The following is a 23,013-nucleotide window of genomic DNA, read 5'->3' on the forward strand; positions in this document are numbered from 1 at the left end:
GGCTTGTGGGCTATTTTCTGTCCAGGTGTTAAGGAGAGACTTTCTTTGTTAGGAAAAGGCATTTAAGTCTAATGTTAAGCTCAAGAAAAGTCCCAAAGAAGCTATGGGAGTGCTGATTAAAGGGGGCAGGGGAATGCAGTGAGTTGAGTTCCAAAACAAAAACTGAATTTTAAGTGTAAAAGCAAGGGAATTCATCTGGAGGCAGGGAGGGGAAGACAAGCTGCAAGAGGTAACGTTCTGGAATTGCAATGGTAGAGTTTGATGGCAATATAAAGCAAGAAGTCCAGCTTGCCATATGATTCTTGCAGTGGCATTGCAGTGTGCTGTGAACGTTGTCCTCTCAGCTTCACATTTCAATAGCACTTTGGGTTCAAGGTTTTACATACTCTGCTCTCGATTTTGTTTGCTGCTGCTAGGTGTATTCACTTCATTATTTCATAGTCTGAATCTGGTTTTAGCTTCTGTTAAGCTCAGCACTCAGTCTTCAAGTCCAGCATTGCAATTTGCATTTGAAAAATGGTAGAGGACATCCTAAATTAATTTGTTACGGTACTTTAAAAATGATGCACTTAATGTAGATGAGATACAGAAATCAAAGAGGAATTAGCAGGGGCTTCTGTTCGATATTTGCATTTAATTACTGTGAATAAAGTTAACAAGAAGAGTTTGTAATTTCAGATGGATAGCTCGTGGTTGGTTGGCTCACCTCTTATGAGCATGTTAAGAGTGTTCTCTTTTGTGTGTGTGCAACAATTTGTAATCCTGTCTACAGGACAATGTGGAGTCTGTTCATAATGTGCACTTTTGTAACGTTGGTCTTTGTATAAACCTTCATCCATGACTTAAAAAACTGCAAGTAGCATCAGTGAATTGATGATTAGCTTCATCACAACACAAGAGGGCAATGCTGTTCCTCTCTTCCATCACAGGAGAGTCAGTACAAGGGAATGGTGTCACAGGTGGCAAGTTCTGGAACAGCACACCAGTCAGAGAGAAAGCACTTCTCAGTGGCACTCAGCTTACTCCTTTATTGTTATTAATCAATAAGCAGTTGGCTTCTGACTAATTAATTTCAGCTCCTGTATTGGGGTACAGTCCTGTGTGAAATACGCCCCGGAGGCAGCTTACATTTATGTAAGTCCACTCTGCGTCGTTGTGTTGGAACAGCCTTGGGATGATGTGGGCATTAAGAGACTCAGTGAGCGGGCAGTGAAGTGATGGGAAAATTTCAGTGTGATAAACATGAAGTGATGTGTGTGAGCATGAAAGAATGGTAACTGCAAAATATGTTACTGCTCAGGAACAAGATCCTGGGAGCAGGAGAGAAGTCTGACGGCATGGCACGTTCATGCATGTTAGTGGTGGAATAAAGCACATCAAAAGTTAAGGGTTGGAAGGAAAAGTGGAGGATGAAGTAAGCAACAGTGGGACCCTGTGGTAAGAACCCATTATTCAGCCAAATCTGGATACAGTGGATGGTTCTGGCCTGTTTCTGTTTCCCAAGGTACGGTCTGGCTGTAGCTTGCAGGGGATGAGTTTGTTGGTGCTGTTATAGAGGTGAATTTAATGGAGCGTGCAATGGGAAACCCTGCTCTAAGTTTAAAGGTCAAGGACATCTGGGGTTTGCACAACTGAAAAATAATGTAGGGCCCAGATTTGGGCTTTCTGTCAGATAAATCTTATGCATCTGCTGTAATTTTTTTTAACATTCCCTTAGCATGATATATTTTTTTTTCTCCTGAGTCTTCAGAGTTGTGGGTTGGAGGCTCTTTCTAGAGGAGACCAACGGGACTCATTCAGAAGCATGGAGGCATGGAGAAGCCTGAGCACTCTGCAAGTTGTTCTGTGTGCAAAACTCCAAAGAGAGTTGTGGCATGCCTCGTTATTATGACATGAAGCCTAATTCTTTGAGATGCCATTATTTCATCTGCCTGTTGTGCACAGAGAAATCATCTGGTTGGTTTTTTTTTTTGCTGACTGTAAGACTACAGAAGGGCTTTCCAGTGACACAAGCTGACTTTCTGAAACACAGATCCCTCATTACACTGCCATACTGGTACGTCTTCAGGAGCACATGCAAAACCTCTGTGAGGGACATTGTCCCTGTCACGTAGAGCAAATGTGATGGAAGCACGGCTTTCCGTGGGCATTATGCACCAGACAAAGAAACCACTTTGGTTTGGGCTTTTGTTTCCTGTTTGTGCAAACCATTGTTGTCTTTGTAGAAATTTATCATCTCGAACAGAAAAACAAGAAGGTAGTTTCTGGAGAGGCAGGAATAAATCAAAACCCCATCACTGAAGGATTGCTCTGAGCAGGAAACTCTCGGAAGGAGTGGCCAGGGATCTGCCTTTGTTGGGGTCAGTGCTCCTGCAAACTCCATCGCATCCTTGGGAAAACGTGTGCTGTGTGCCTCTTTGGGGCATGCGTTCTGCTGAGCCACTCTCTACCAGTTTCTCTGTGTCTTTCTAGTACAAAAATCTCTGCTGCACACTTAGTGCTTGTGTTATCAAGTGCTTGTGCTGGAATGCTGTTGCTTTCTGGTGGTTTCTTCAAACACTTTCTTACCTCTGTTGCTGCAGAGCATTTTGCTCTTTGGGCTCTGCACTGACCAGAATGCCAGATGACAAATGTCTCTGCCATCAGATGAGATTTCATACTGAAATCCGGGGAGGGATTTTATGTATAATGATGTATCTGTCGTTCTTCCCAGAGCAATTCTGGAGAGGCCCCATCTGTGCAGTGCAGTGCTTTCTGCTAACTGCTGGGGTATTCATCTGTGTGCATTACCCTTAGGGAGGGTAATGGGTGGGCTGAGATGCCTCTAAAGGAAATAATTCCACCACAGGGTTCTGTTGGCATCCAAAGCTGTGAAGACAAATTGATGGCTAAGAAGGAAAAATCATCAATTCCAAACAAAGAACTCAAACCAACACCCCTACCCCTATATAGCCAAAAGATCTCGGCTGATTTCCATCAGCACTTGCTGGGGTAAGCTTAGAACCTAAACAGTTGTGCTGCCTGTGGACCACTGTAGGGTGCCAGGAATTCAGGTGGGATTAGTTCTGATGCAGATCATGGAGCTCAGGTGGGGATTTGGAAATAACCACACACTGTGCACAGTGCTGTATGTTACCAAGTTCTGCAAAATCTGGTGTAGCAAAGGAGAACATAGCCAGAATGGTGTTACAGCAGCGTTACTACTTTGCTTCCCTTCAAAAATACAGGTTAGGGGGAATTTGGTTTGGTTTGAGCTTACGGTATTCATCTGCAGCATCAGTGCTGTGCCACTCAGTAGGCTGAGAGTGTGCTGATGGAGGAGGCACAGCCTGATTGGAAGAAAGGAATAACAGGGTTCAAGTAGAGAATGTGTTATCTGGAAGCAGCAGAAGATAAGGTATGGCTGATTGCTTGTCAAGTGTTTTCCTGCCATGTTTTCTTCAGGAATTGCCTTACTTCTGCCTGCCAGTGGTACTGCAGAGGTAAGCTGTGCGAGCTGGGCCGTGACTTACATAACACTGCCACTAAGATACATGGGAACCTAAAAATAAAGCTGCTCCTCGGGGTGTTTTTGCTCTTTTTTTATTTTGTGAGAACTGTGTTTTCTTGAGGCCAGTGCTGCTGTAAGTAGCAAAAAAGTGAGCAGACTGGAACCAAAGCAATAACAAAAAGCCGGCTGTGGTGTAATAGCATTTTGTGTGGAAATGGCACAGCAGCACACGTACAGAACAGCTTTTGTAAATCATACAGGAGAAGGAGTGTACAGGATACAGGTCTGCAGTGGCAGTCTGACTGCAGGAGCTTTACAGCAGCTTTGTACGCACACCCCCTGTATTTTCATAAGGGTTGTTACGATGTCTTCTGCAGCCCTGTGGTGTTTGTGATAATCAGTGGGAGGAACCAGGGTGTGAGCAGTGGGCTGGGAGCAGTGCAGAGCATCCAAAGCAGCCTGAGCCTTTCCTCAGGGCTGAGGTCTGTCCCAGGCCCCTGGGGGCACCTGCAGTGTTTGTGGCAAAGCTGTTGTGCGGTCCATCCCAAAGCGTGAGGAGATTGAGGCAGCTTTAAGAATTCGGTGAGAAGCTTTTGTGCTTAATATAACGAGGAGCACACCTTTTTAGGTCATAGAGCGTCTATTAAACCATGGAATCCCCAAGGTTGGAAAAGGCCCCCAAGGTTACCCAGCCCACCCACCCACCTACCGCCAGCATTTCCCACTGAACCACGTCCCTCAGTGCCACATCCACCCCTCCCTTCCACACTTGCAGGGTTGGTGACTCCCTGGTCAGCCCATTCCACTCCCTGACCGCTCTATCAGAGAAGACGTTTTTCCTACCATCCAACCTGTCCCTCCCCTGGCACGATGTGAGGCCATCGCCTCTCGTCCTGTCACCACTTACGTGGGAGCCAGGGGTGACCCTCACCTCACCACAGCCTGCCCTGAGGAGCTATGGAGCAGTGAGGTCTCCCCTGAGCCTCCTCTGCTGCACACTGAGCAGCCCGGCTCCCTCAGCCACTCCTCATAAGGCTTGTGCTCCACACCCCGCATCAGCTTCATTGCCTTTCTAAATATGCGTGGTGTTAATTATGCCTCACTCGTCTGTCAGAGCCAAGCGAGAACTCTGAGGTTTGAAGGAAGTTGTCTCTGACAGAACTGGTTGCTACTGGAGTCTTTTCTTCTAAAGATTATTATTATTATTCACAGCATTCGTAATTAACCAATTAACTGTAGTGCTTTGTGTGTTTGTGAGCTTGTGTTACTGTTAGTCATTCACCAGTGGCCAATTCTAGGGCTCGGTTTCTTCAGAAGTGGTTTTATGATGCAGGAAATGATCAAAATCTAGAAGGAAATTGCATTGGGTGCCTGCAGTACTCGAGCTTCTTCTCCAGGTGGTGACAGTGTGCAGCAGATGTGATGCAAAGTTAAGTGCAAAACAACAAAATTCGGTGGGATTTTGGGCAACTGAGCCCAAGACTGCATGCTCAGCAGAGATGCTGTGCTCAGCTGGGTTTGGCCCCTGTGAAGTTGCTGTGCTGATGGTAACTGGCCAAGGGATAGGTATGGGAAGTTAGGATGGGGAAAGGTATGGAGATTTGCTTACCCTGTGCAATAGGCTGAAGTCTCGTTTCTGACATTATTTCAAGTACAACGAGGTAAGAACTGAATAAATATGCTGCAACCCAAAAATAGAAGAAAAAAGAGATGAGCTGCCTTTCCATATGATGTGGAAAATATAAGCCTAGAGGGGGAAAGAAGCACCTTATAAGCACACTTCTGATTTTTGTCTATATTTAAAAATATTTAAATCGCAGAATGGTTGAGGTTGGAAGGGACCTCTGAATGTCATCTGCTCCAAACTGTAAATTACTTGTGTAAATCACATCCTGTTCTCTTGTGCTAAACCAGGATCAATTGCTCCCATTGAACGTGCTTCCTGTATCTCAAAAGCCTGTGCTGCATTTCCATAGGGCATGCGTGCATCTGGAAAAGGAGGTCAGCTCTGTTCCTCACAGCATTCTATGTATTCTATGGGATAAACAATTTTTAATTGCATTGTGCTGTTTCTGGACAATGCATATGGTAGTGTAGTTTCATAAAACAGAATTAGTATGATTGACCTGAGTTTCTTCACACTGAGAAAGATAGGAGTGTTGACTGTGAATAATCGTAAAGGATTTCAGCTGTTGAGTGATTTTGTTTGCTTGCTCTTCAGCGAGCTTTCTTTGAAATCTTATCTGCTGCATTTAAGCATTGCTCAGTCCTGGTGTTAAGCTCTGGATTTCATGGCCTGGAGAGCCAGGAGCCCCTCCAGACAGGATCTGAAAAAGCTGCAAGGTTCTGTTGTGATATGCTTACAGCGTCTGCTGTGCTTCACAGGCATCTCCTGAAAAGTTCACTGTGGTTTCCACCCGCTTGTGTTTGGCAAGGTGGTGGGCAGGGGATGTGTGCCTCGTGTGGGAAGGAGAAAAGCCTTTGGTTCTGCTGTCCTTGGTGTCCCCTGCCCTGCTCTGATCTCCAGCAGCAGGTCGGTGCGACTGCACGCCTCGTGCTGCACGGGTCATTTGTCACCTGCTTGTCACTGACTGGTTTTCTCAGCATGCAGGTAAGTGGCTCTGCTGCCTGTATTTAGATGTTGCCTGGTGCTGTTGTTTTCTGAAGTTCTTGGATAGATTTTTGTGTTTTGATGTTTTCCAGAAATCCTGAATACGATAAATACAATTTATGCTTCAGATAGTTGGTAGAGAGGAATTTTAAGAAGAAACATAACATTGGGTTAATCTTCAGTTAAGGATAAAAAACTTACCTTTCCCTGTTGTCATTTCTTACAGTGTTTCTTTTTGTGCACAATTTATGTTTTTGCAGTACTACATTTTCCTTAGTTTGCATTTATTAGATTTGTTGGCTTTCCCTCTGCTTATAACATCCCCTTTTAGTTTGACTTGCACGTGGAGCCCGCTGGTTCTTTGCAGCTGATGCTGAAGGCTGCGCTGCAGGCTTTGCCCGGAGGAACTCACTCGCAGCAGAGGTAGCTGAAGGCACACAGAAAGGGCCCTGAATGATTCAGTTATAATTATACACCTCTATCCAGAATGAAGTAAGACAGCATGAAATGTATCTAGAATGGAAAGAAATGAGTCACCATTAATTAGCAAAAGACAATGAAGCTCCTGAAATATTATGTTCAAACTTCGTCCTCCCCAAGAATATAAAATAAATGGAGATTATGGAAATACAGCTGATAGAAAAGCTGAATCAGACAAGAATTTGACACAACTTTCTTTTACCTTTAAATTTCTGACTAATGATGACTTCATCTGAAAGGAAAGATCAAAACCTGCTTGCTTTGTTCCCTGGAGAGCCACCCTCCTGTGTGCAGCAGATCGCTGGCGCTCAGCAGAGCCGTGCTGGATGGCACATCATCGCTGGCACATCGGGTGGTGGGCTGCTCTGTGCTGCCCTGACAGCAGCGTGGCTGTTTGAAGCGTCGATGCGAAGGTGTGTAGAATAAGGCAGAGCTGTGCCCTGCAGCGTGGGACCTGCGCTGACTGTGGCACGTGCCTCTGTGCTGCTTCAGTGCTGCCTGAGCTCTGGAGCATGGTGTGACAGAACGTGTGCATCCCGCTGCCAGCACCCAGGCCAGCCAGTGCCACTGTGCCCTCCTGGGCCTTGCGTGCACATCAAGAGGCAGAGGACTAAGTTGTGAGCTCCTTGCAGTAGAAGGAGTCCAGTGTTGCATTAGATGAGAAATTAAGGAATGGAAAGAATGAGAATATTTGGGTTGTGCTGGGATGCGCATAGGAATGTTCTTTCCCATGTCGTGCTGTGTCTGTTTAGCAGCCCGGCTGCTCTTGCAGCTCTGCTCCTGCCTGCTGCATGGCTGGGAGGGTAGGATTCCATGCACTGTGCATTGTTCCCAGCCAAACTCAACAAAGTCCACTTATAAATCACATTTCTAAATACTTGTAACCAAGCTACGAGATCAGTTCATTAGCAACCCTCTATTATCTCTGGTCTGTTATGAATGGTTCTTCTGATTGTAAGACTCCCTTGAGATACAACTGCTTCTGTTGCCAAGACGTAAGAAACCTGTTTGTTCTGTTGGTGCTCATCCTTCAGCATTGGATTTGCTTGTCTTCAGTGGCTGTGGTTGGTGGCAGGTGGTGATGCGAGGTGAGCCGTGCTGCCAGCCCTTGGGGGCTCATGTCACCTGCCTGCCACTGCCTGTCAGTGCCAGAGGCTGTCATACAGTCCATAGAATCGTTTGAGTTGGAAGGGACCCTCAGAGGCCATTCAGTCCCACTCCCTGCAGTGAGCAGGGACACCCACAGCTCCACCAGGTGCTCAGAGCTCCATCCCTGACCTTGGGTGTCTGCAGGGATGGAGCATCACTGCCTCTCTGGGAGCTCTGTGCCACTGCCTCACCACCACTAGCGTAAAGAACTTCTTCCTTATAACCAATATAAATCTCCCCTCTTTTAGTTTGAAAACATTTCCTATTGTCCTATGACAATAGGCCCTGCTAGAGTCTGTCCACTTCTTTCTTTTAACCCGTGGTCTGTAGGTTTTGGGCTGTGAATTTGCTCCTCTAATTGAGCTGTAATGCATAGAGCAGTATGTGAATCCTGACTGGTGCACAATGCATTTTGTTCGGTATCCAGACACCAAAACTGAAGGCTCTTGGCCAAGCTGGAGCTTACAGCCTTGTAGTTGAACAGTAAGCGTGGTGAGCTTTACCTCTCTGCGTTTTCTTTGGGGAACAGCAGTTAAAAACAAACGTGTGCTGTAAACTTTATGCTGTTTAATTTGAGAGACGATAACCTGTACACGGACTGAAACTCAATACAGTAACCCCAAGTCACTTGGGTGCAAGCTGGGACACTGTTTTCTCAGTCAACTACAGCAGACAGAAGAACCTGAAAGGGTTAAGAGTAAAGTACTGGAATAGAGCAGTTTCAGATTAACAGTCCTGTTTTTGGGTCCTGTTCAGCTGTTGCAGGTGAGGTTGGTAATGGAGAATTGTTTGCTCGTGGGAATGACTTAAATCCTTTATCTGAAAGGAGGAGGGGTTTGTCCAGGGCCAAGCGTGCAGTGTTGGCCCATTCCCATTCCCGTGTCAGAGCAGAGCTAGGCAAGAAAACTGAACTGTAATTTTTCTTTGCCCTGGCTTCTTTTGCTCTCCAGTCACCACAGAGGTTTCTGCCTTTGAAGAATAAGCTTATGTGCTCAATTCACTTGTGAAGCATTAGTCTATAGCTCTGAAATCAGAAAATAATCTAACATAATGCAGATTGTTCTGACATATGTGATTACTCACTAGGGATAATACAGGAGGCAGAAGTTCTCTGAGATACATTCTAAATCAAGCGCAAAGTTGCTAAGGAAGTTGCTGTTACGAGCGCCATATCTTACATCATTCCCCAGGGGTTTATAATTCGTAAATGTATCTCCTCATATGTAGCTCCTGGGAGGTAACAACAAAAAGACTTACAAGAACAAATAGCGTGGTAGTGCCATAAGAAGCCGTGCTTTCTGTTGAACTGTGGGAAAGTCCAAGGAGCTCTGCCTTCTGTCCATCCACCTTGTGAGCGCTGCTCAGACTGCTTGATCTCGAGGAGCAGCCCCGTGTGCTCAGGCGTGCTGCCGAGGGCTCTCCAGGCGTCTTTCTTAGAGGTAGTTGGTTATTCTGTGACCAAAATGGATCCTGGACCTTCCTCATCTTGCTAGAGGTACGAGGTGTTGTAAAGACTTAAAAACTCACAAAGTCGCATACCAAAACTGCAGTACTAGGGTGCTAAAGCAAAAACCCCCACACCAGCTGCCCACTAAATGAGGGCTGATCTGCTCAAATGCAACTGGATGCTAATTAATTGGGAAGAGCTCAGGAGGCCTTCAGGGTAGAGCGGGTCCTGCTCAGCCCTTGGGAAGCGCCTAGACGTGCGTAATTTCTTTGTGCTGCTGTCCAGACTCTCTAAAATAAGGACAGACTTTTCTAGTCGCTTCTTTCTTTTGCAGTTGGCTCAGCTCTTGCTCTGCAAACGTAAGTGTTGCTAGGTGCTGTGGTTCTGTCTTCTGTGGCCATTTATAGTGCTCCAAAACGTCACTTCCAAGGTCTGTGCAAGAATTACTGGTGTCAGCCCCTCAGAAGAACTCAAAGGCCCCTAAATCTGTGGGAATGGAGGTACAGAGTGTATGATTTCAAACTATTGAATATAGCAAAAACTGATCTTCCGATGGTAATATAAATTGCAGTGAGTTGTAATTATTATTTTTGCCCCTTCAACGCAGGGAACTTGTCTTGCAAACCAGTAATTAGTGATGTATTTCTGCCTCTCGTTCAGCATTTCAATTTTGGAAACATTCAGGAAAATACAAGAAACAATCCTCAAACATGTCATTTAAAGTTTTCTGTCACAGAGCTATTGAGAGACCATCTTTTAGAAGCTGAGCTTGTGAGCCAGCAGACGTTGCAACTGAGTGAAGGCGAGGAGTGAGTATGAGCTTTGTACTTAAAAAGATGAAAAGAAAACAAAACCCAAAGCATAAAACCTCCCACTTGTGGGCCCAAAGGATGGGTTCCTGTGCTGGGCTTCTATTAAGGACATTATTAAGGGAGGGCTGGAGCAGTTTATTGCATGCAGCTTCCAGATGATGTTTTTGTTGTGACATTTATACTGTTATTAAGGACTGGGTTTGCTCTGCTTTCTTTGGAAGCGTGGTTGCTGTGCTGTGTTGGGGCTCTCCTCCTTCTTGTTGTAGGAAGTTGAGGCTGATGGAGCTCATCTCAAATTAGGATGGTGAATTCTTTTTATTCAGGCTAAACGACTATTTTAAAGCATCAGATTTTGGTGCGGTGGTTTAAAAATGTCAATCATAGGTATATGTTTAAGTAGAGCACGTCGTCGGCTTTGCTGCTTCTTTGAATGGAGCTAAGAGCAAAATATGGATTAGGAAGGGTAGAATGAACTAGCATGGGTTAGGATGGGTAGAATTAAGCAGTGTAACATCTGCCCGTAATGCAGTCAGTAGCGGAATAGACACAGCATGCATCTTGGTTGTGGTGGAAGGGAGGTGTGGAAGGCACGCTTTACCACCTCCCCTTGTGTCGGTCTCATCCTCCTCCTCCTTAGGACTGCGTTCACCTCTCTGAGCCTCTGGAGCTCCTCTTAAGCACTGCACCTCCAACCCTCCTCCAGCCCATCCCTGCCCCGCGCTTTGGGCAGAAATCCTACAGCCCTGAGATGGATGAGAGGCTGGGGGCCGTGCTGTCACCCTGCCATCACCCTGCTTTCGGAGTCTCTTGAAATACCTCGCCTAATTTATATTTTTAGAATGGCTTTATTGGCAGTAATGTTAGCACTGTCCTTTTGGGATGCTTTGACGTGTAGGGACGCAGCGATGACCTGCGTTAGAGAGGAGCTTCCCAACTGCTGGTATCGAGATGGGCTGCCACAGGGCGTGCTTCACGGGAGAATCATCCCATTGCTACTGACTGCAAGCGCTGTGAAAAGTCACCTAACTAAAAGGTAGCTCTTCCCTTCCCCCTGAAGCATGCAGGGCATCTCACAATCACTTCTTCCCTGACGTTTTATTTTATCTTGGCAACTCTGACATAGAAACAGGTAAAGAACAGTGCTAGTGTAAAGAAAATGTATGTTTTCTTGTTGCTTAGCAATTGTGCATGCTCTCAGCAGGGTGAAGACCAGCCCGTGATGAGGGGTTGTGTGCTTGACAATATTGTTTTCCATCTATATCAGTTGTTCTATTAAGAAATATTAAACTCTTATGCCATTCTAGGAAGGTTGCATGAAGAAGCACCCAAATAAACTGTGGAAAATTCCTTAATTTCCCCTGCTCTTCCAAGCTCTTTCTTTTTTCCTCTCACCACTGCCAGGCCCTTCTTTAATCATCTTTTCTGCCTCCATCACTCTTCCTTTGTATGACCAGTCGCTTTTCTGATCAGAAATGCCTTGTTGCTCATGGACTGTCTTATCTCAGCGCTCACATTGGTCTCTAAGGGCAGCCAGGTCTTTGTGTTATGTCCTCCTGTGTCACACTGCATGAATTCAGGCAACAGCAAGATGCCTGTTGGCCATTTTTGCTTGTATGGGGGGGACCTGCAGGGGCTGAGCCCTGTACCTGGCTGTTCTGTCTGCCCTCATGCCCTGTTGCTGACTGTAACCTCAGCAAGAACAGTCGTTTTTCAGAACTACTGCCAGCTTTATTCTTACATGTGCCAGTTACTTCAGGTCTCTCGAGATGTTCTCACCTCTTCTTGGCTTATCCTGAAGGCGAGCAGCCTGTCTCGATGGGATTCCCGTGCTGATGTTGGCAGTGACAGTACAGACCGTGGCTGTGTGCAGTGTGCCAGCGTGCAGGATGGCAGCCTGCACAGTGAGCTCAGCTCCCCAGCAGGTCCCAGTGCTGCCGAGCCCTGCCAGATCCCCAGCAGAAGGCGCGTGCTGTGCTCGTGGTGAGCTTTCACAACGCTCTTGGTTATGTGTCCTAGACCTCAGCGTGGTGTTGTGGCTGGACAAAGCAGTGAGTGGCACTTGGCTTTTTCATCCCTTATGCGTGTGTAAGGGTTACCTCTGCTCCTGCTCTCCTTTTCCCACCATGCTGCCTTAGTCTTCCTGGTTTTCCTTCACTCCATCAGCGGCCTTGGCACGCTGTACTGCAATGTTCTCAGTGGGGTTGGTACCTCATTACTAATTGATGGTGTCCATATAATGAGGAGCACTTCCTAAATGGACACTGCTTGTGAAAGAGCTCTGGGTTCAGGTAGGGAAGTGCAAACTCGGTATGAGGAGCGTGCTGTGGTGCAGCATGCTTTATTGCAGAGCGCTTCTAAAGGATGGATTCGCCTTTTTTCTCCTTGCTATTTCAGCAGCTTAATGAAAAGGCATAGAAATACTGTCTCTCTAATATACAATATATTCTCATTTCAAAATACCTCATTTTGGTTCCCAGTGAGTTAGAAAATTCTTTTCTTTCTTGTCTGGAATTCCAGATTCTAAGCATTTGCATGACTTGTATTTCTCATCCAGATTGCTTTCAGGCTTCCCTTTGTCTTTCCCTGGCTGTCAGTACAGTGGAGATGAAGCACAATGTATCACAGTCTAATACGTCATAGCTCCTGAAGCATTAAATGTTCCTGTTCAGCTACTGTGTAAACTGTAAACCTCTGAGCATCAGATAACACTGCAATTTGCAGTGTCCTTAGGTGATGCTCAGGGAGATTTTTCTACTTCTTTTTTCTTGCGACTGTGAATGGTGCGTAGCTTAATGGGCACGGTGTCTGGTGCCTGGTCTTTCTATAGAGAGCCTTTTGCTTGATGCTGAGAAAGGCATGCAGATGTTTTTGCAGAGTGTTTTGGGATATGACTGAAGAGAACCCTGGAACTGCAGGTGATCAGCTGTGTAACTGATGGCACGCTGTGCACTCAGCCTCTGTGTGCACATCGGAGGGCCGCCATCCCCTTCTGCCTGGGTTCTCTTTCCTTTCTCCTCCTCCTTCACAAAGAATCCCTGTATTTACATTTAAGGCTCTGCTGGTTCTGACCAGTTGAAAAGATGCTTTCTCTCTCTGTCAGCATCTCATCTTTAACTTCCTTGCACCTTGTGCTTGTGGGTTTGGTTTTTTTTCTTGCCTTACAAGTACAAAAGTTGGTTTTGTGCTGTTTATATCCAGAGCAGATTTTGTTGTTGTTTCTAAATCCCCAGATGGCTTAATTTTTTTGGAATGAACGTGCCCTGTCCAGGCAGCCCCTGCTCACCACACACTGCAGGCTGGGGGGCTGTTGGTGCTCAGCTGCCCATCGGCCAGACACAGGGTGCCAATGCACAGCGCCGCTCTCAACTGCATCTGTGCAGCTGCATCTGTGCTGTGTGCATTCTCACGGCCTTTGTTCTTGCAAAATGTTATTTGTTGCTTCTCCTTCTCCCCCCCCCCCCCTCCCCCCCTCCCATTTGCCTGTTTTAGACCTTTTGCTGAGTGCATCTCTCAGTGTCAGCACCGGAGCCACAGCTCAGGGTCCCTCTGGCTGTACCCGACAGCAATGTCACAGCCCCCAGCTTAAGGCTTCAGCACTGCATGGGAATCCGACGCGCTCACAGTGCAGGATGGAGCTGAGCAGAAGCCACTTGTCAAAATAATATCGAGCCAATAACACGCCATGGGTGGAGCTACTGCGGTAATGCCTAAACCTAAATCTGAATGGAGACCTTTTTGTTCAGCATCCTGGGTCTGAATGAATGGCGCTACCCGGCTCGCGGCAGACGCGGGAGCCCCCTGATGTGCTCAGCGCCCAGCCCGACACGCAGCACTGCTCTGCTGTGCAGGTGTGCGGAGCCGAAGCGCCCTGTGGAAGGGGTTCATCAGCAGAGGGTCCTGATGAATTTTTCATGAGCGGGAGCGCGGCTGAATGAATGCAGCGAGTGTCGGCGTGCAGCTCGCGGCCGGCCCCGTCTGCAAGGAGGCTGCTGACACACAAACACGCTGGCGCATTTTCAGGGGGAGCGCCGGGCTGATAAAGGCTTTTCTGACAGCGCTGGCTCGCCGTCCTCCCCTTTCTGCTGCTGTTGCTCCAGGCAGCCTTCGCGTTTGGAAGGCAGCCTGGTGAACGGCTGGGATAAGCTCTGCCGATTTATCAACGTTTTTAATCTGCGGCGATGCCCGTGTGATGTGTTTTTGTTCTGCTTTCTGAATGGTGAGAGCATAACGTCTGAACTATGACGGCAAGAGATTCTTCCAGGGAACTTGCTACTCCAGAGTCGGAGATTTACATCAGGACTTTCAAAGAACAGATGCATTTAGAACTCGAGCTTCCCAAGCTGCCTGGGAACAGACCTACGTCTCCAAAAATCTCTCCCCGCAGCTCTCCAAGGAACTCTCCGTGCTTTTTCAGAAAGTTGCTCGTGAACAAAAGCATCCGCCAGCGCCGGCGCTTCACGGTGGCACATACGTGGTAAGCTCTGCTCGGCGCCGGGGGGGTGACAGAGCCACAAAGGTAGCTGTGTTTTGGGCTGAAAAATGCGTTGGGATTCATTCACTGCAAGAGTTGGATGAATAGAGCAGAAGGCAGCCCAAATGTCTGTAAGGCAGTGCCTCTGCGATTGGCATTCAGCTGCTGCTCCCCAGCGTACATCCAGCCCATTACTCCCCTGCGAGGTGGCTGATCACCAAACAAAGAGGCAGCCAGGAACTTTCCCGGGCGTTGCTGCTGCCGCTGGGGATGGATTTTGGATCCCCCAAGGCACGCTCTGCCTTTGCACCCATAAATGACGGCGCAACACAGAGCAGGCTGGGAAGGGTCCTCCTGGGGCTATATCCTGAAAAGGGCTTTAACTTGACGCGAGTGCCTTCTGGCCATTGTTACCAGCTTCAGATATCCCTTCTTTCAGCCATTTTTCACAGAAATTCTGGCTAAGAGCTGTCTTTTCCTTCCAGTTGCTAACCCCCAGCATGCCACTGCAGTTCATGGTGAGCTGCCCCTGGCTGTCAGTTCTGCAGGCTGAACCACGCTGTAAACAGAGATCCAATGCACGGCTCTGGGAAACTTGAACAGTTGCGTTGGTTTGTTTTCTAGATGGTGGACCTTGGATAGTCCGCCTTTTTAATTCCCCAGCTGTCTGCAAACATGCACTGGGTAGCTGTGCGACTTGCACCAAAAACTTTCATTAACAGGCATTTTCAAATTGTGCCCATACAGCCTTGTTAATGGCCTTCCTGTTCTGCAGGGAGAAGCAGAGGAGGGAGGGCTGGGCTGTCCCCTGAGCTCCATGTGGGCCGGGTGCTCAGCATACCTGAGACAGTCTGATACCATTGCTGTATCTGCTGCCTTTGGAAGCAGAATGTTTCCAACTGGGACCACTCTGCAATGCTCTGCGTGTTCCTCAGCTTCCTGCAGCCTTTTAATTGGACATAGGCAGCAGTGTTTAGGTTTGTACGCCTGGGTTCCTCCTGCAGCTGTCGTCTCTCACTGCACGGTACTGGGGGGTGCTGCCCATCCTGCCCTGCTGGTTTGGCCTGAGAAACCAGGCTGCTGGGAGTTAGTGGGGCACCCAGTGGGCTGTCTGGGAAGGCAGTGAGTCTGTGTACACACACACGCTTGGGGATGTAGCTGATAATCTCTTGGGTCAGTGGAGGTGGGATTATTCTGAGTTTGTTGTTTAACAGAAGGGTGGAAGGTTCTTGTGCTCTTTCCGTTGGAGTTTCTAGAATCAGGTTCTGAGTTGCACATACAGCTTTTAACCTTACAGAAGGAAACTGCTGTAGAAATGATGAAAGTTGCCTTGGCAGGGAGAGGTTTCCAACATGTTTGGGTTTGTGTGCGGGCTGAACACAGTCGGGGCACAGCAAACTCCAGCGTGCTGTCGGCTTGCTTTGGCATCTTATGAAACAGGAGGGAATTGGCTCTGTAAGTGTGATGCAATGTTTGTTAGATTGTCTGGAGAGCTGTGCTGCACGTGTGCTGTGAGCAGGGCACTTCCAGCAGGGTGGCTGCATCTGCTCATTAGCTGCAAATCTGTTGTGCAGTGCAGAGCATCCATCCATCACCTGTGCTGCGCAGGAAGGCCGTTTATGTAAGGTCCCTTTGTGCGGAGTGAGGACGTGTGGCTGGGTAGGAAGGGCCTCAGAAGTAATGCAGACCATGCAATGATTAAAAGGGAATTAATCCATCCTTCTGCAAATCACGTAATCTTTAACTTTCATAGCGTGGTGAACAGGAACTTCTTCTGTATGGGGATTAGTGGCATGGTAAATGATGATGTTTCACCACCTTTATCCGCACCGCTAATCTCATTACTTGATGAATCTCCTGTTTGCTCTTCTATGCTCTTTATTTTCAGTTGTCTGTCTTAATTGCTCTGTTCCTTTGCTTTTTAATCCATCATCCTTTCTAGGCGTTCTCCTTTTCTAACTAAATGCATTTCAACTTTTTTCTCCTGATGAAATCTGTCATCACCATTCCTCTCCTGTATCCAATCACTTTTCAGCAGCAAACAAAAAACAAGGCCACGATTCAAACACTTCTGTGCTCAGAACGTTCCCCCCAGGACCCAGTAGTCACGACAGTACATGACCAACATGTCAGCTCAGTGCCCTTCACCATCTGCCACCGATCCCTGCCTGCCTGCCATCCTCCCATCACGTGCCGTGGCTGCTGCTGCTGTGCCCAGTCTTTGAATACCTCCTCCATAGAACCTAGCAGTACAGGAAGTGTTAAGCCTGCACTCTTTTTCCTCTGCCAGCGTCCACAGGTCTGATTCTTCCATCTGGCATTTTTGTCCTGAAGATGTTGAAACCCCCATCCCATTTCTTCCTTTCTGCAGCCAGCCCTGGTACCAGTTGCGTTTGTTGGCTTTTGGGGGGGAGAAGAGCAGGCAACAGCAGAGGTGAGTTTCTACATGGCAGCAGCCCTCTGAATGCAGAATGTGCAGGGCAACTCACTTGGAGTGCTTCCTGCAGAGAGGGGAGAGCATCTCCACGAGACAGGGGGATGTGCTCTGTGCTCAGCATGCCCTGTCTCATAGCATCCTGCCCTGAGCCCTCTTTTCTTCTCATCTGCCATCTTACTTCCATCAGAGCTATTACCATCACCGTGGTGCCACCCAAAGCAAGGCTCTTTGCAGCAGTGCCCTGCAAGATCCAAAGTGTCTTCTAAAAGGCAGAAGCTCTTTTCCAGTGTTCTCTGCTGCTTTTAATTGAGTTTTCTTTAAATATTTATCTTCAGTTTTATACTGTTTATACGGTTTAGATCGCTTAGTTTAATAACATACAGTCATCAGCTGTGTTCTGATGAGGAATAACATTTTAATGAAGTGTTTTCTTAGACTATAATGTTTATTGTCAAATTAATTTCTATCTCCCTTTTGTTGGTGTGGTGAGTTTAGGTGAGTTCTTTGTTGGTAGCAGTTAGCTATGGAGTAAAGAATGCACAAGGTAGGATGGAAATGGCACAATAGGAAGTCCTGCTTTGTTTTTTTTTTTCTTTTGGTTGTCCTTCAATGCAATTGAAGTACCGACACATTTGCTTTCTGAGGTATACTGCAAAATGTGAATCATATGCTAGCCGATCTGTTTTCATTGCAAAATGATCTTCTGCGGTGGAATTTATTAAGTTAAATAGTATGGCACAATCCAGTCAGAGGGGTAGCATTTGAGCTCGTTCCAAGCCTGGTGAATAACAACTGGTCTGTTTAATTACTCGGAGCTGCACGACGTACTGTGGGCACATCGCAGCTATCAGGAGACGTAAGGCTTTGTTTTGCTTTCTGAGCACCGAGCTTCTGGAACCAACTCATAAAGCCTGGACTGGTGGCAACCACCACTGCAACAGTAGCTCAGAAAATTCCCGTTTTGGAGACGGTCTGTACACTTGAAATTGCTGAGGCTAACGAGCGCTTATGAGACTCATTAATCTCCTCAGTCATTTCTTCACAGAATCCCAGGCTGGTTTGTGTTGGAAGGGAGCTTAAAGCACTCCCTGTCCCATAGCCCAGGTGCCCATGGCCCCATCCACAGCCTTGGGCACCTCCAGAGGTGGGAGGCCCCCAGCTCTCTGGGCGGCAGGGCTGGGGTCTCGCTGCCCCCGTGGTAAAGCATTTCCTCCTGGTGTCCTCAGGACCCTCACAGAGCTGCCTGGGGGAGAACGAAAGGGGCCTCAGCACGAGTCCTGTTCTAAGCTGAGTTAGGAGCCGTCTTTTGTTTTGGAGGCAAAGGTGGTCGGTCTCACCATAGCCTGTTTCTGTCTGAAAGCAGCATATGATGCGATTTTGGATGCATTTCAGCTTTGCTGCATACGTAGCAGGATGCGTTTCCCTAGTTTCAAAGTTGAATAGCATGCTTGTCTTTACTTCATGAACAGATCTGGTTTTGTTTTTCACTGGCTATTGATACAGCTTCAAGCCTCTGTTCATTTGAAGAAATAGGCAGACGGATAGGCAGATTATTCTCTTGCTCACTGGCACTGGACACATGAAGTTGCTCTGTTATCTGTTGAAACTCTGAGGAAAAAGGAAACTCGGAGGGAAAAAGATGGGGAAGGACAGGAGGTTCTCTTTATTTCTGCTGAATGCATTTTTCCACGCATCCCAAGAGAAGTTCCTGAGCAACAGCCATGGACTGGCAGGGAAGGTTCCAAAGGACATGGAAGTGAGGAGGGCTCATGGAACAGCAGACATGAGCACACACAACAAACCCAAACCCTCTGGGTAGTCCTTAAACTGCCCTGGCAGCCTGCAGTGCCTTGCAGCCTTGCTTCTTGGTGCTGGAGCTGGTTTCCAGTAGTGACTGATGAGGCACACGCGTATCTGCCACATTGCTTGTGTGCTGTGGGTGAGCTTTGCTGCACAGCCATACGTTCCCTGGTTTGCCATTGCTTTTTATCTTCTTCAGCTTTTTTTGTTCGTTTGTTTCTGAATAACCCCAGCTAGCTCTCAGAAATGATTTCTCTGTGTTTCACTTCTGTTACCCTACATTATCTTACTGGAACATCACACTGATTCCACAAGTGACATGTTCCTTTGTCTCCCAGGGCAGGTTTGGGGGTAGTTTAACAGATTAGGCTGTAGGTTCTTCTGTAATTATCGTAGCACAAGGTTTTTGCAGCAGTCAAATGGGAAATGCTCCTGGCAGAGGTGAATTACAGCAGTGTCACGGAGAATGCTCTGCTGGTGCTGTGATGGGCAGATTTGCAAACATAGATCTGGAGAAACAGAAAGAGGAGAAGAGGTTGGGGAAGTTAAAATGTGAAAATTAGAGTTGCTCTCAGTCTCCTCATGGAGGACGTGAAAGAGATGCAGAAGTAAACAAGCTGAATGCTGCTGAAGGGGTGTGATGACTTTTAGCAAGCATCGTGCCGTTCTGCACAGCATGGACGTGTTTGCATCCATGTTCATTATGCCTTCACATTCACTGCTTGCCTTTTCCACGCTGCTGTCTGGTGTGACAGAAAGCTCAGTGCTTTGCAAATCAGTGGGCAGCAATGCTTGACATCTGTGAGTCTGTACAACATAAGGCTATAATATCAGGCTGTAACTGATAGTAAATATTTAAGGCTGTAACTTAACTGATAGTAAATACAGTGTAATGCACTGGCATAGCGGCACAGGCGGAATGCAAAGCTGAAATGAGAAGACTGATGCCAGAGCAGCTGATAGGGTTTGGGGTAAAATATTGCCCAGGTAGTAGTTTTACTTTCCAAGAAATGCCTGCAGAGGTGGAGTCTCTGCTTTCAGATAAGGCTCTGTCACTGGGAAGCACTGTAAGAAAGAACAAGTTCAAATGTCTTTACGGTTTTTGTTCTTTCAGCACTGTGAGTGGGTATTGCTGAGGAACACATCAGGCATTAAGCAATGCAGGAATAAGACTGGAGACACAGCGACGTGTTTAGCAGTGTATTTATTTTTTTTGTTGTTAAAATGGCCTGTTTTCGTTGTGGGCGACAAGTCGTAGCTCCTGATGGCCGCGTCTGTCCTCGTGCTGTGTTGCGCTGCGGTGTGCTCCTGCCTGTTCCATTTTCCACATCGCTGCAGTAGGGTGCCTAAGCAGGAATCAATCGGGCCTGACCCAGATTGCTTTGGTGTTTTGACTTCCCAGTAGAGTGGGAAAGTGTGGAAGAACTCAAAGTGAGCGGGATGGTGAAGGGCTGAGGAGGAAGGACGCTGAGGGAGGAGGAGGGGAGAGGCACTGTGGATGCGGTTCTTTTGTTGCTGCAATGATTTGCTATGTTGGGAAGCTGCCTGCTTTGCTACTGTCTAGAACTCGTTTTACTAGAAAAAAAAAGCTTTCATGGGTAGAATTAGGATGCCTGCACTCAGTGCGACTGAATTACCTTTCTGTGGTCAATAGAACATTGTGTAGAGCCCTTCTGCTTTTCTTTCTGAACAAGAAAGCTGCATTTTATCATGATGGAGCAATTAACTGCAGCTTTCTCCGCAATAGGTTGCAATGCTACGAAAGAAAAACATCTGCCTGGCAGTTAATGGAATTAAATGGGAACCAGGTTATCAATTTTTAGGGAATGTATCCGTGCTCTTGTGGTGAACGAGCTCCTGTTGCACCCTCAGCAGCTCCGTGTGCAGCTCAGTCACCGTGCACTTGGTACCCAATGCAACATGCAGCCCTCAGGAAAGGAGAGCCTTATTCTGAGTACAGATGTACAGCAGGTAGATCTGTATGTTTGTGTACTGAATAATTACCATTCTGTTGCACTGTACGTTTGTCTTGTTAATAAAGTCTGTGCGGTAACTTGTATTCTGTTTTATTGATTTCTGACCTGGGTAGCTGTCTAGACCTTGGAAAGGAAAGCAAGCATGTAGCACCATCTGAAAGCATGCCTCCCCAAAGGAAACATAAGGAGAAACGAATCTCATTTTATCAGCAAAGGAAAACAGGAATCAAGTGGTATTCCTCTCAGCTCAGATATGGCTCTGACACTGGTACAGGTTGTCCAAGTGCATCCAGTTACAACAAAAGGTGCTTAATGAAAAAGTCTCCTTTTATAACACTGGCATGTAGTTCTTACCCTGATCTCACAGTATTTACTGTATGGTTTTGAAATGCACAGAATATGGTCTGAAAGCAAGTGCTTCCTCCTTGCCTTGTCAGTACATAAAGAACCTCAGTGTGAATTGGAAACGTTCTGTGCTGCTCCTTCATTTCAAACAGCTTTAATGAACCCCGCTGACATTGTGCATATGCAGGTAATGACTGCATAATGATGGACAACTCCATTAGGTTGGAGGGGAAGTTTTCTTTCATAACAGTAATGCAGAATTAGCTCTCCCATTTTATTGGGTTTGTTGTTACCAAGATAATTGCAGGACCTGGATCTGCAGGGAGCTCACTGCGTTCTGGAGCTCCTGCCACAGGAAAGGTCTGCATCCATTGCAAGTGCTGCAGTTGCCGTCCATCAGCAGCAGCTCGTGCTGTCCTGGCTGGGCACTGTGAGAGCAGCTGCTGGGACCAGAGCCCAGTGTGGCTGAACAAGGCCAGGCTTTGGGGCGCTGCCCCGTGCTTCCACCTCTGACCGTCGCCTCTGAATGCTGCCTTCGTGTTCCGGCCTCGGAGAAGTTTTGTCTGCTCCTCTCAGCTGAGGACCTGATGTTAGTGAGCTACACGTTTATTGCCTGCGGGTGACGGTGCCTGGTGAATACAGTGCCAGCCTCAAATGGCGCATAAGGCAGCCATCTACGTTTCAGAAATGCAGATTTCTGTGAGTGTGCAGGAGCCAGGTGAGTGACAGATTAGTCAGACTTCAGTGCCAGCTTTCACGATCTCTATTAGATCATCTGTAAGAGAATGGAGTGCTTCTTTCCTGCAGACTTGAAAACAGATATGCAGACTATTACTGTTTAAATGTTGCAGAAAGCAAGATGGGGGAGTGATTTACCTGCCTAAGAAAGTAATATCAAGTAGCTGCCTATCCTGATGCTATTCATACAGCACTGCAGAACGTAAGAGAAAATAAATGATATTCATGACATACGTTTCTTCCTAGCTCTTCCTCATCTTCAGGAGCCTGAATTTTATCTTGAAAAGTCAAGTTCCTGTGAATTCTCCTAGCAGTATCACTTGGTTCTGAGATACTTCTTGTACTCTGGCAGAAGTATTTGCTTGTTACATAAAGGCACATGTTGAGAAGCTCAGCTGCAGCCTAGGGCTGCCATAGCCTTACGGAAGCAACTGTGTCCAGTGGCCCAGTGCTGTTGCTCTTCCTAGGTGTTACTCTACCCCCTGGAGTCTTTCTCTGCCCAGCATCTCAGATGTACTGCACAGTACTGATGCTTTCCTACGAATAAGCTAAAAGCACAAAGATGGTAATGTGATCTTTTGGCTTGGATATCTCTATGTTGTCATCTGTTGTTGCAGTTTCACATAACCTTATTTTAGTACACTTTTCTCATTTGGGCATATACATTTCTGGGAGACCTCCTTACCCCGCAACCTGGAATGCATTCCTGTTCTTACCAAGGGCTGCTCATGTGCAGCTTTTGCAGAAGCAGAAGTAGCAGCATAATGACCATCAGTATGAGTCCACTGAGTTAGAGCCCTGTTTCCCCTCTGCCATAAAACCAGGCTGTTTTTATGCACCACAGATGGAGACACCTCTCTGCTGCTGGAAAAATGGCATGGCGCTCAGCGTGGGGTTTGCATGGCTTGTGTTAATGGCTGAGTGGTTGGGAGTCCTACTGTGGGAATTGGGACACAGGCGTGGGATTGGTTGAAGATCTAATTCCTGGCCATTAATGAGTGCTCATTTAAGAGGTTCTCAGCCCATTTACCTTGATCCTCCTCTCTCAAACAAGTTAGGTGGGGAGGAAATTGCAATATTTGTATAAAGAACAGATGAGGCGGATAATCCTAGGGAGGCTCGTTTTTCATCAGCATTCAGTTATTATAACAATGAGTACATTCACAGTGTATACAAGGGCTTGGATTTCCAAGAGCTGTCACAACTGCAGAGCTTTTAGCACCTTTATTGTGTGTTCTGGTGGTGTGCTGTGCAGGC

The 23,013-nt window shown here is 47.0% G+C and overlaps 1 protein-coding gene across 6 annotated transcripts in view; it reads left to right on the forward strand.

Annotated features, from left to right (window-relative positions):
• LOC122181070 (cAMP-specific 3',5'-cyclic phosphodiesterase 4B-like) overlaps positions 1 to 23,013 on the forward strand; it is a 124,706-nt gene that overhangs the window by 24,689 nt on the left and 77,004 nt on the right. The window contains exon 1 of one of the 6 annotated variants that reach the window (XM_042873265.1): positions 14,163 to 14,463. The exons of the other annotated variants lie outside the window; for them this stretch is intronic. Within the exon in view, the coding sequence (XP_042729199.1) occupies positions 14,228 to 14,463 (236 nt within the window). The 5' untranslated portion in view covers positions 14,163 to 14,227. Of the gene's footprint in view, positions 1 to 14,162; positions 14,464 to 23,013 lie in introns of those variants that run through there. 6 annotated transcript variants of the gene reach the window in all.

Source organism: Lagopus leucura, unplaced genomic scaffold, assembly GCF_019238085.1.
Source record: "Lagopus leucura isolate 7727_CA_CO unplaced genomic scaffold, USGS_WTPT01 Super-Scaffold_100009, whole genome shotgun sequence".
Taxonomy (NCBI): Eukaryota; Metazoa; Chordata; class Aves; order Galliformes; family Phasianidae; genus Lagopus; species Lagopus leucura.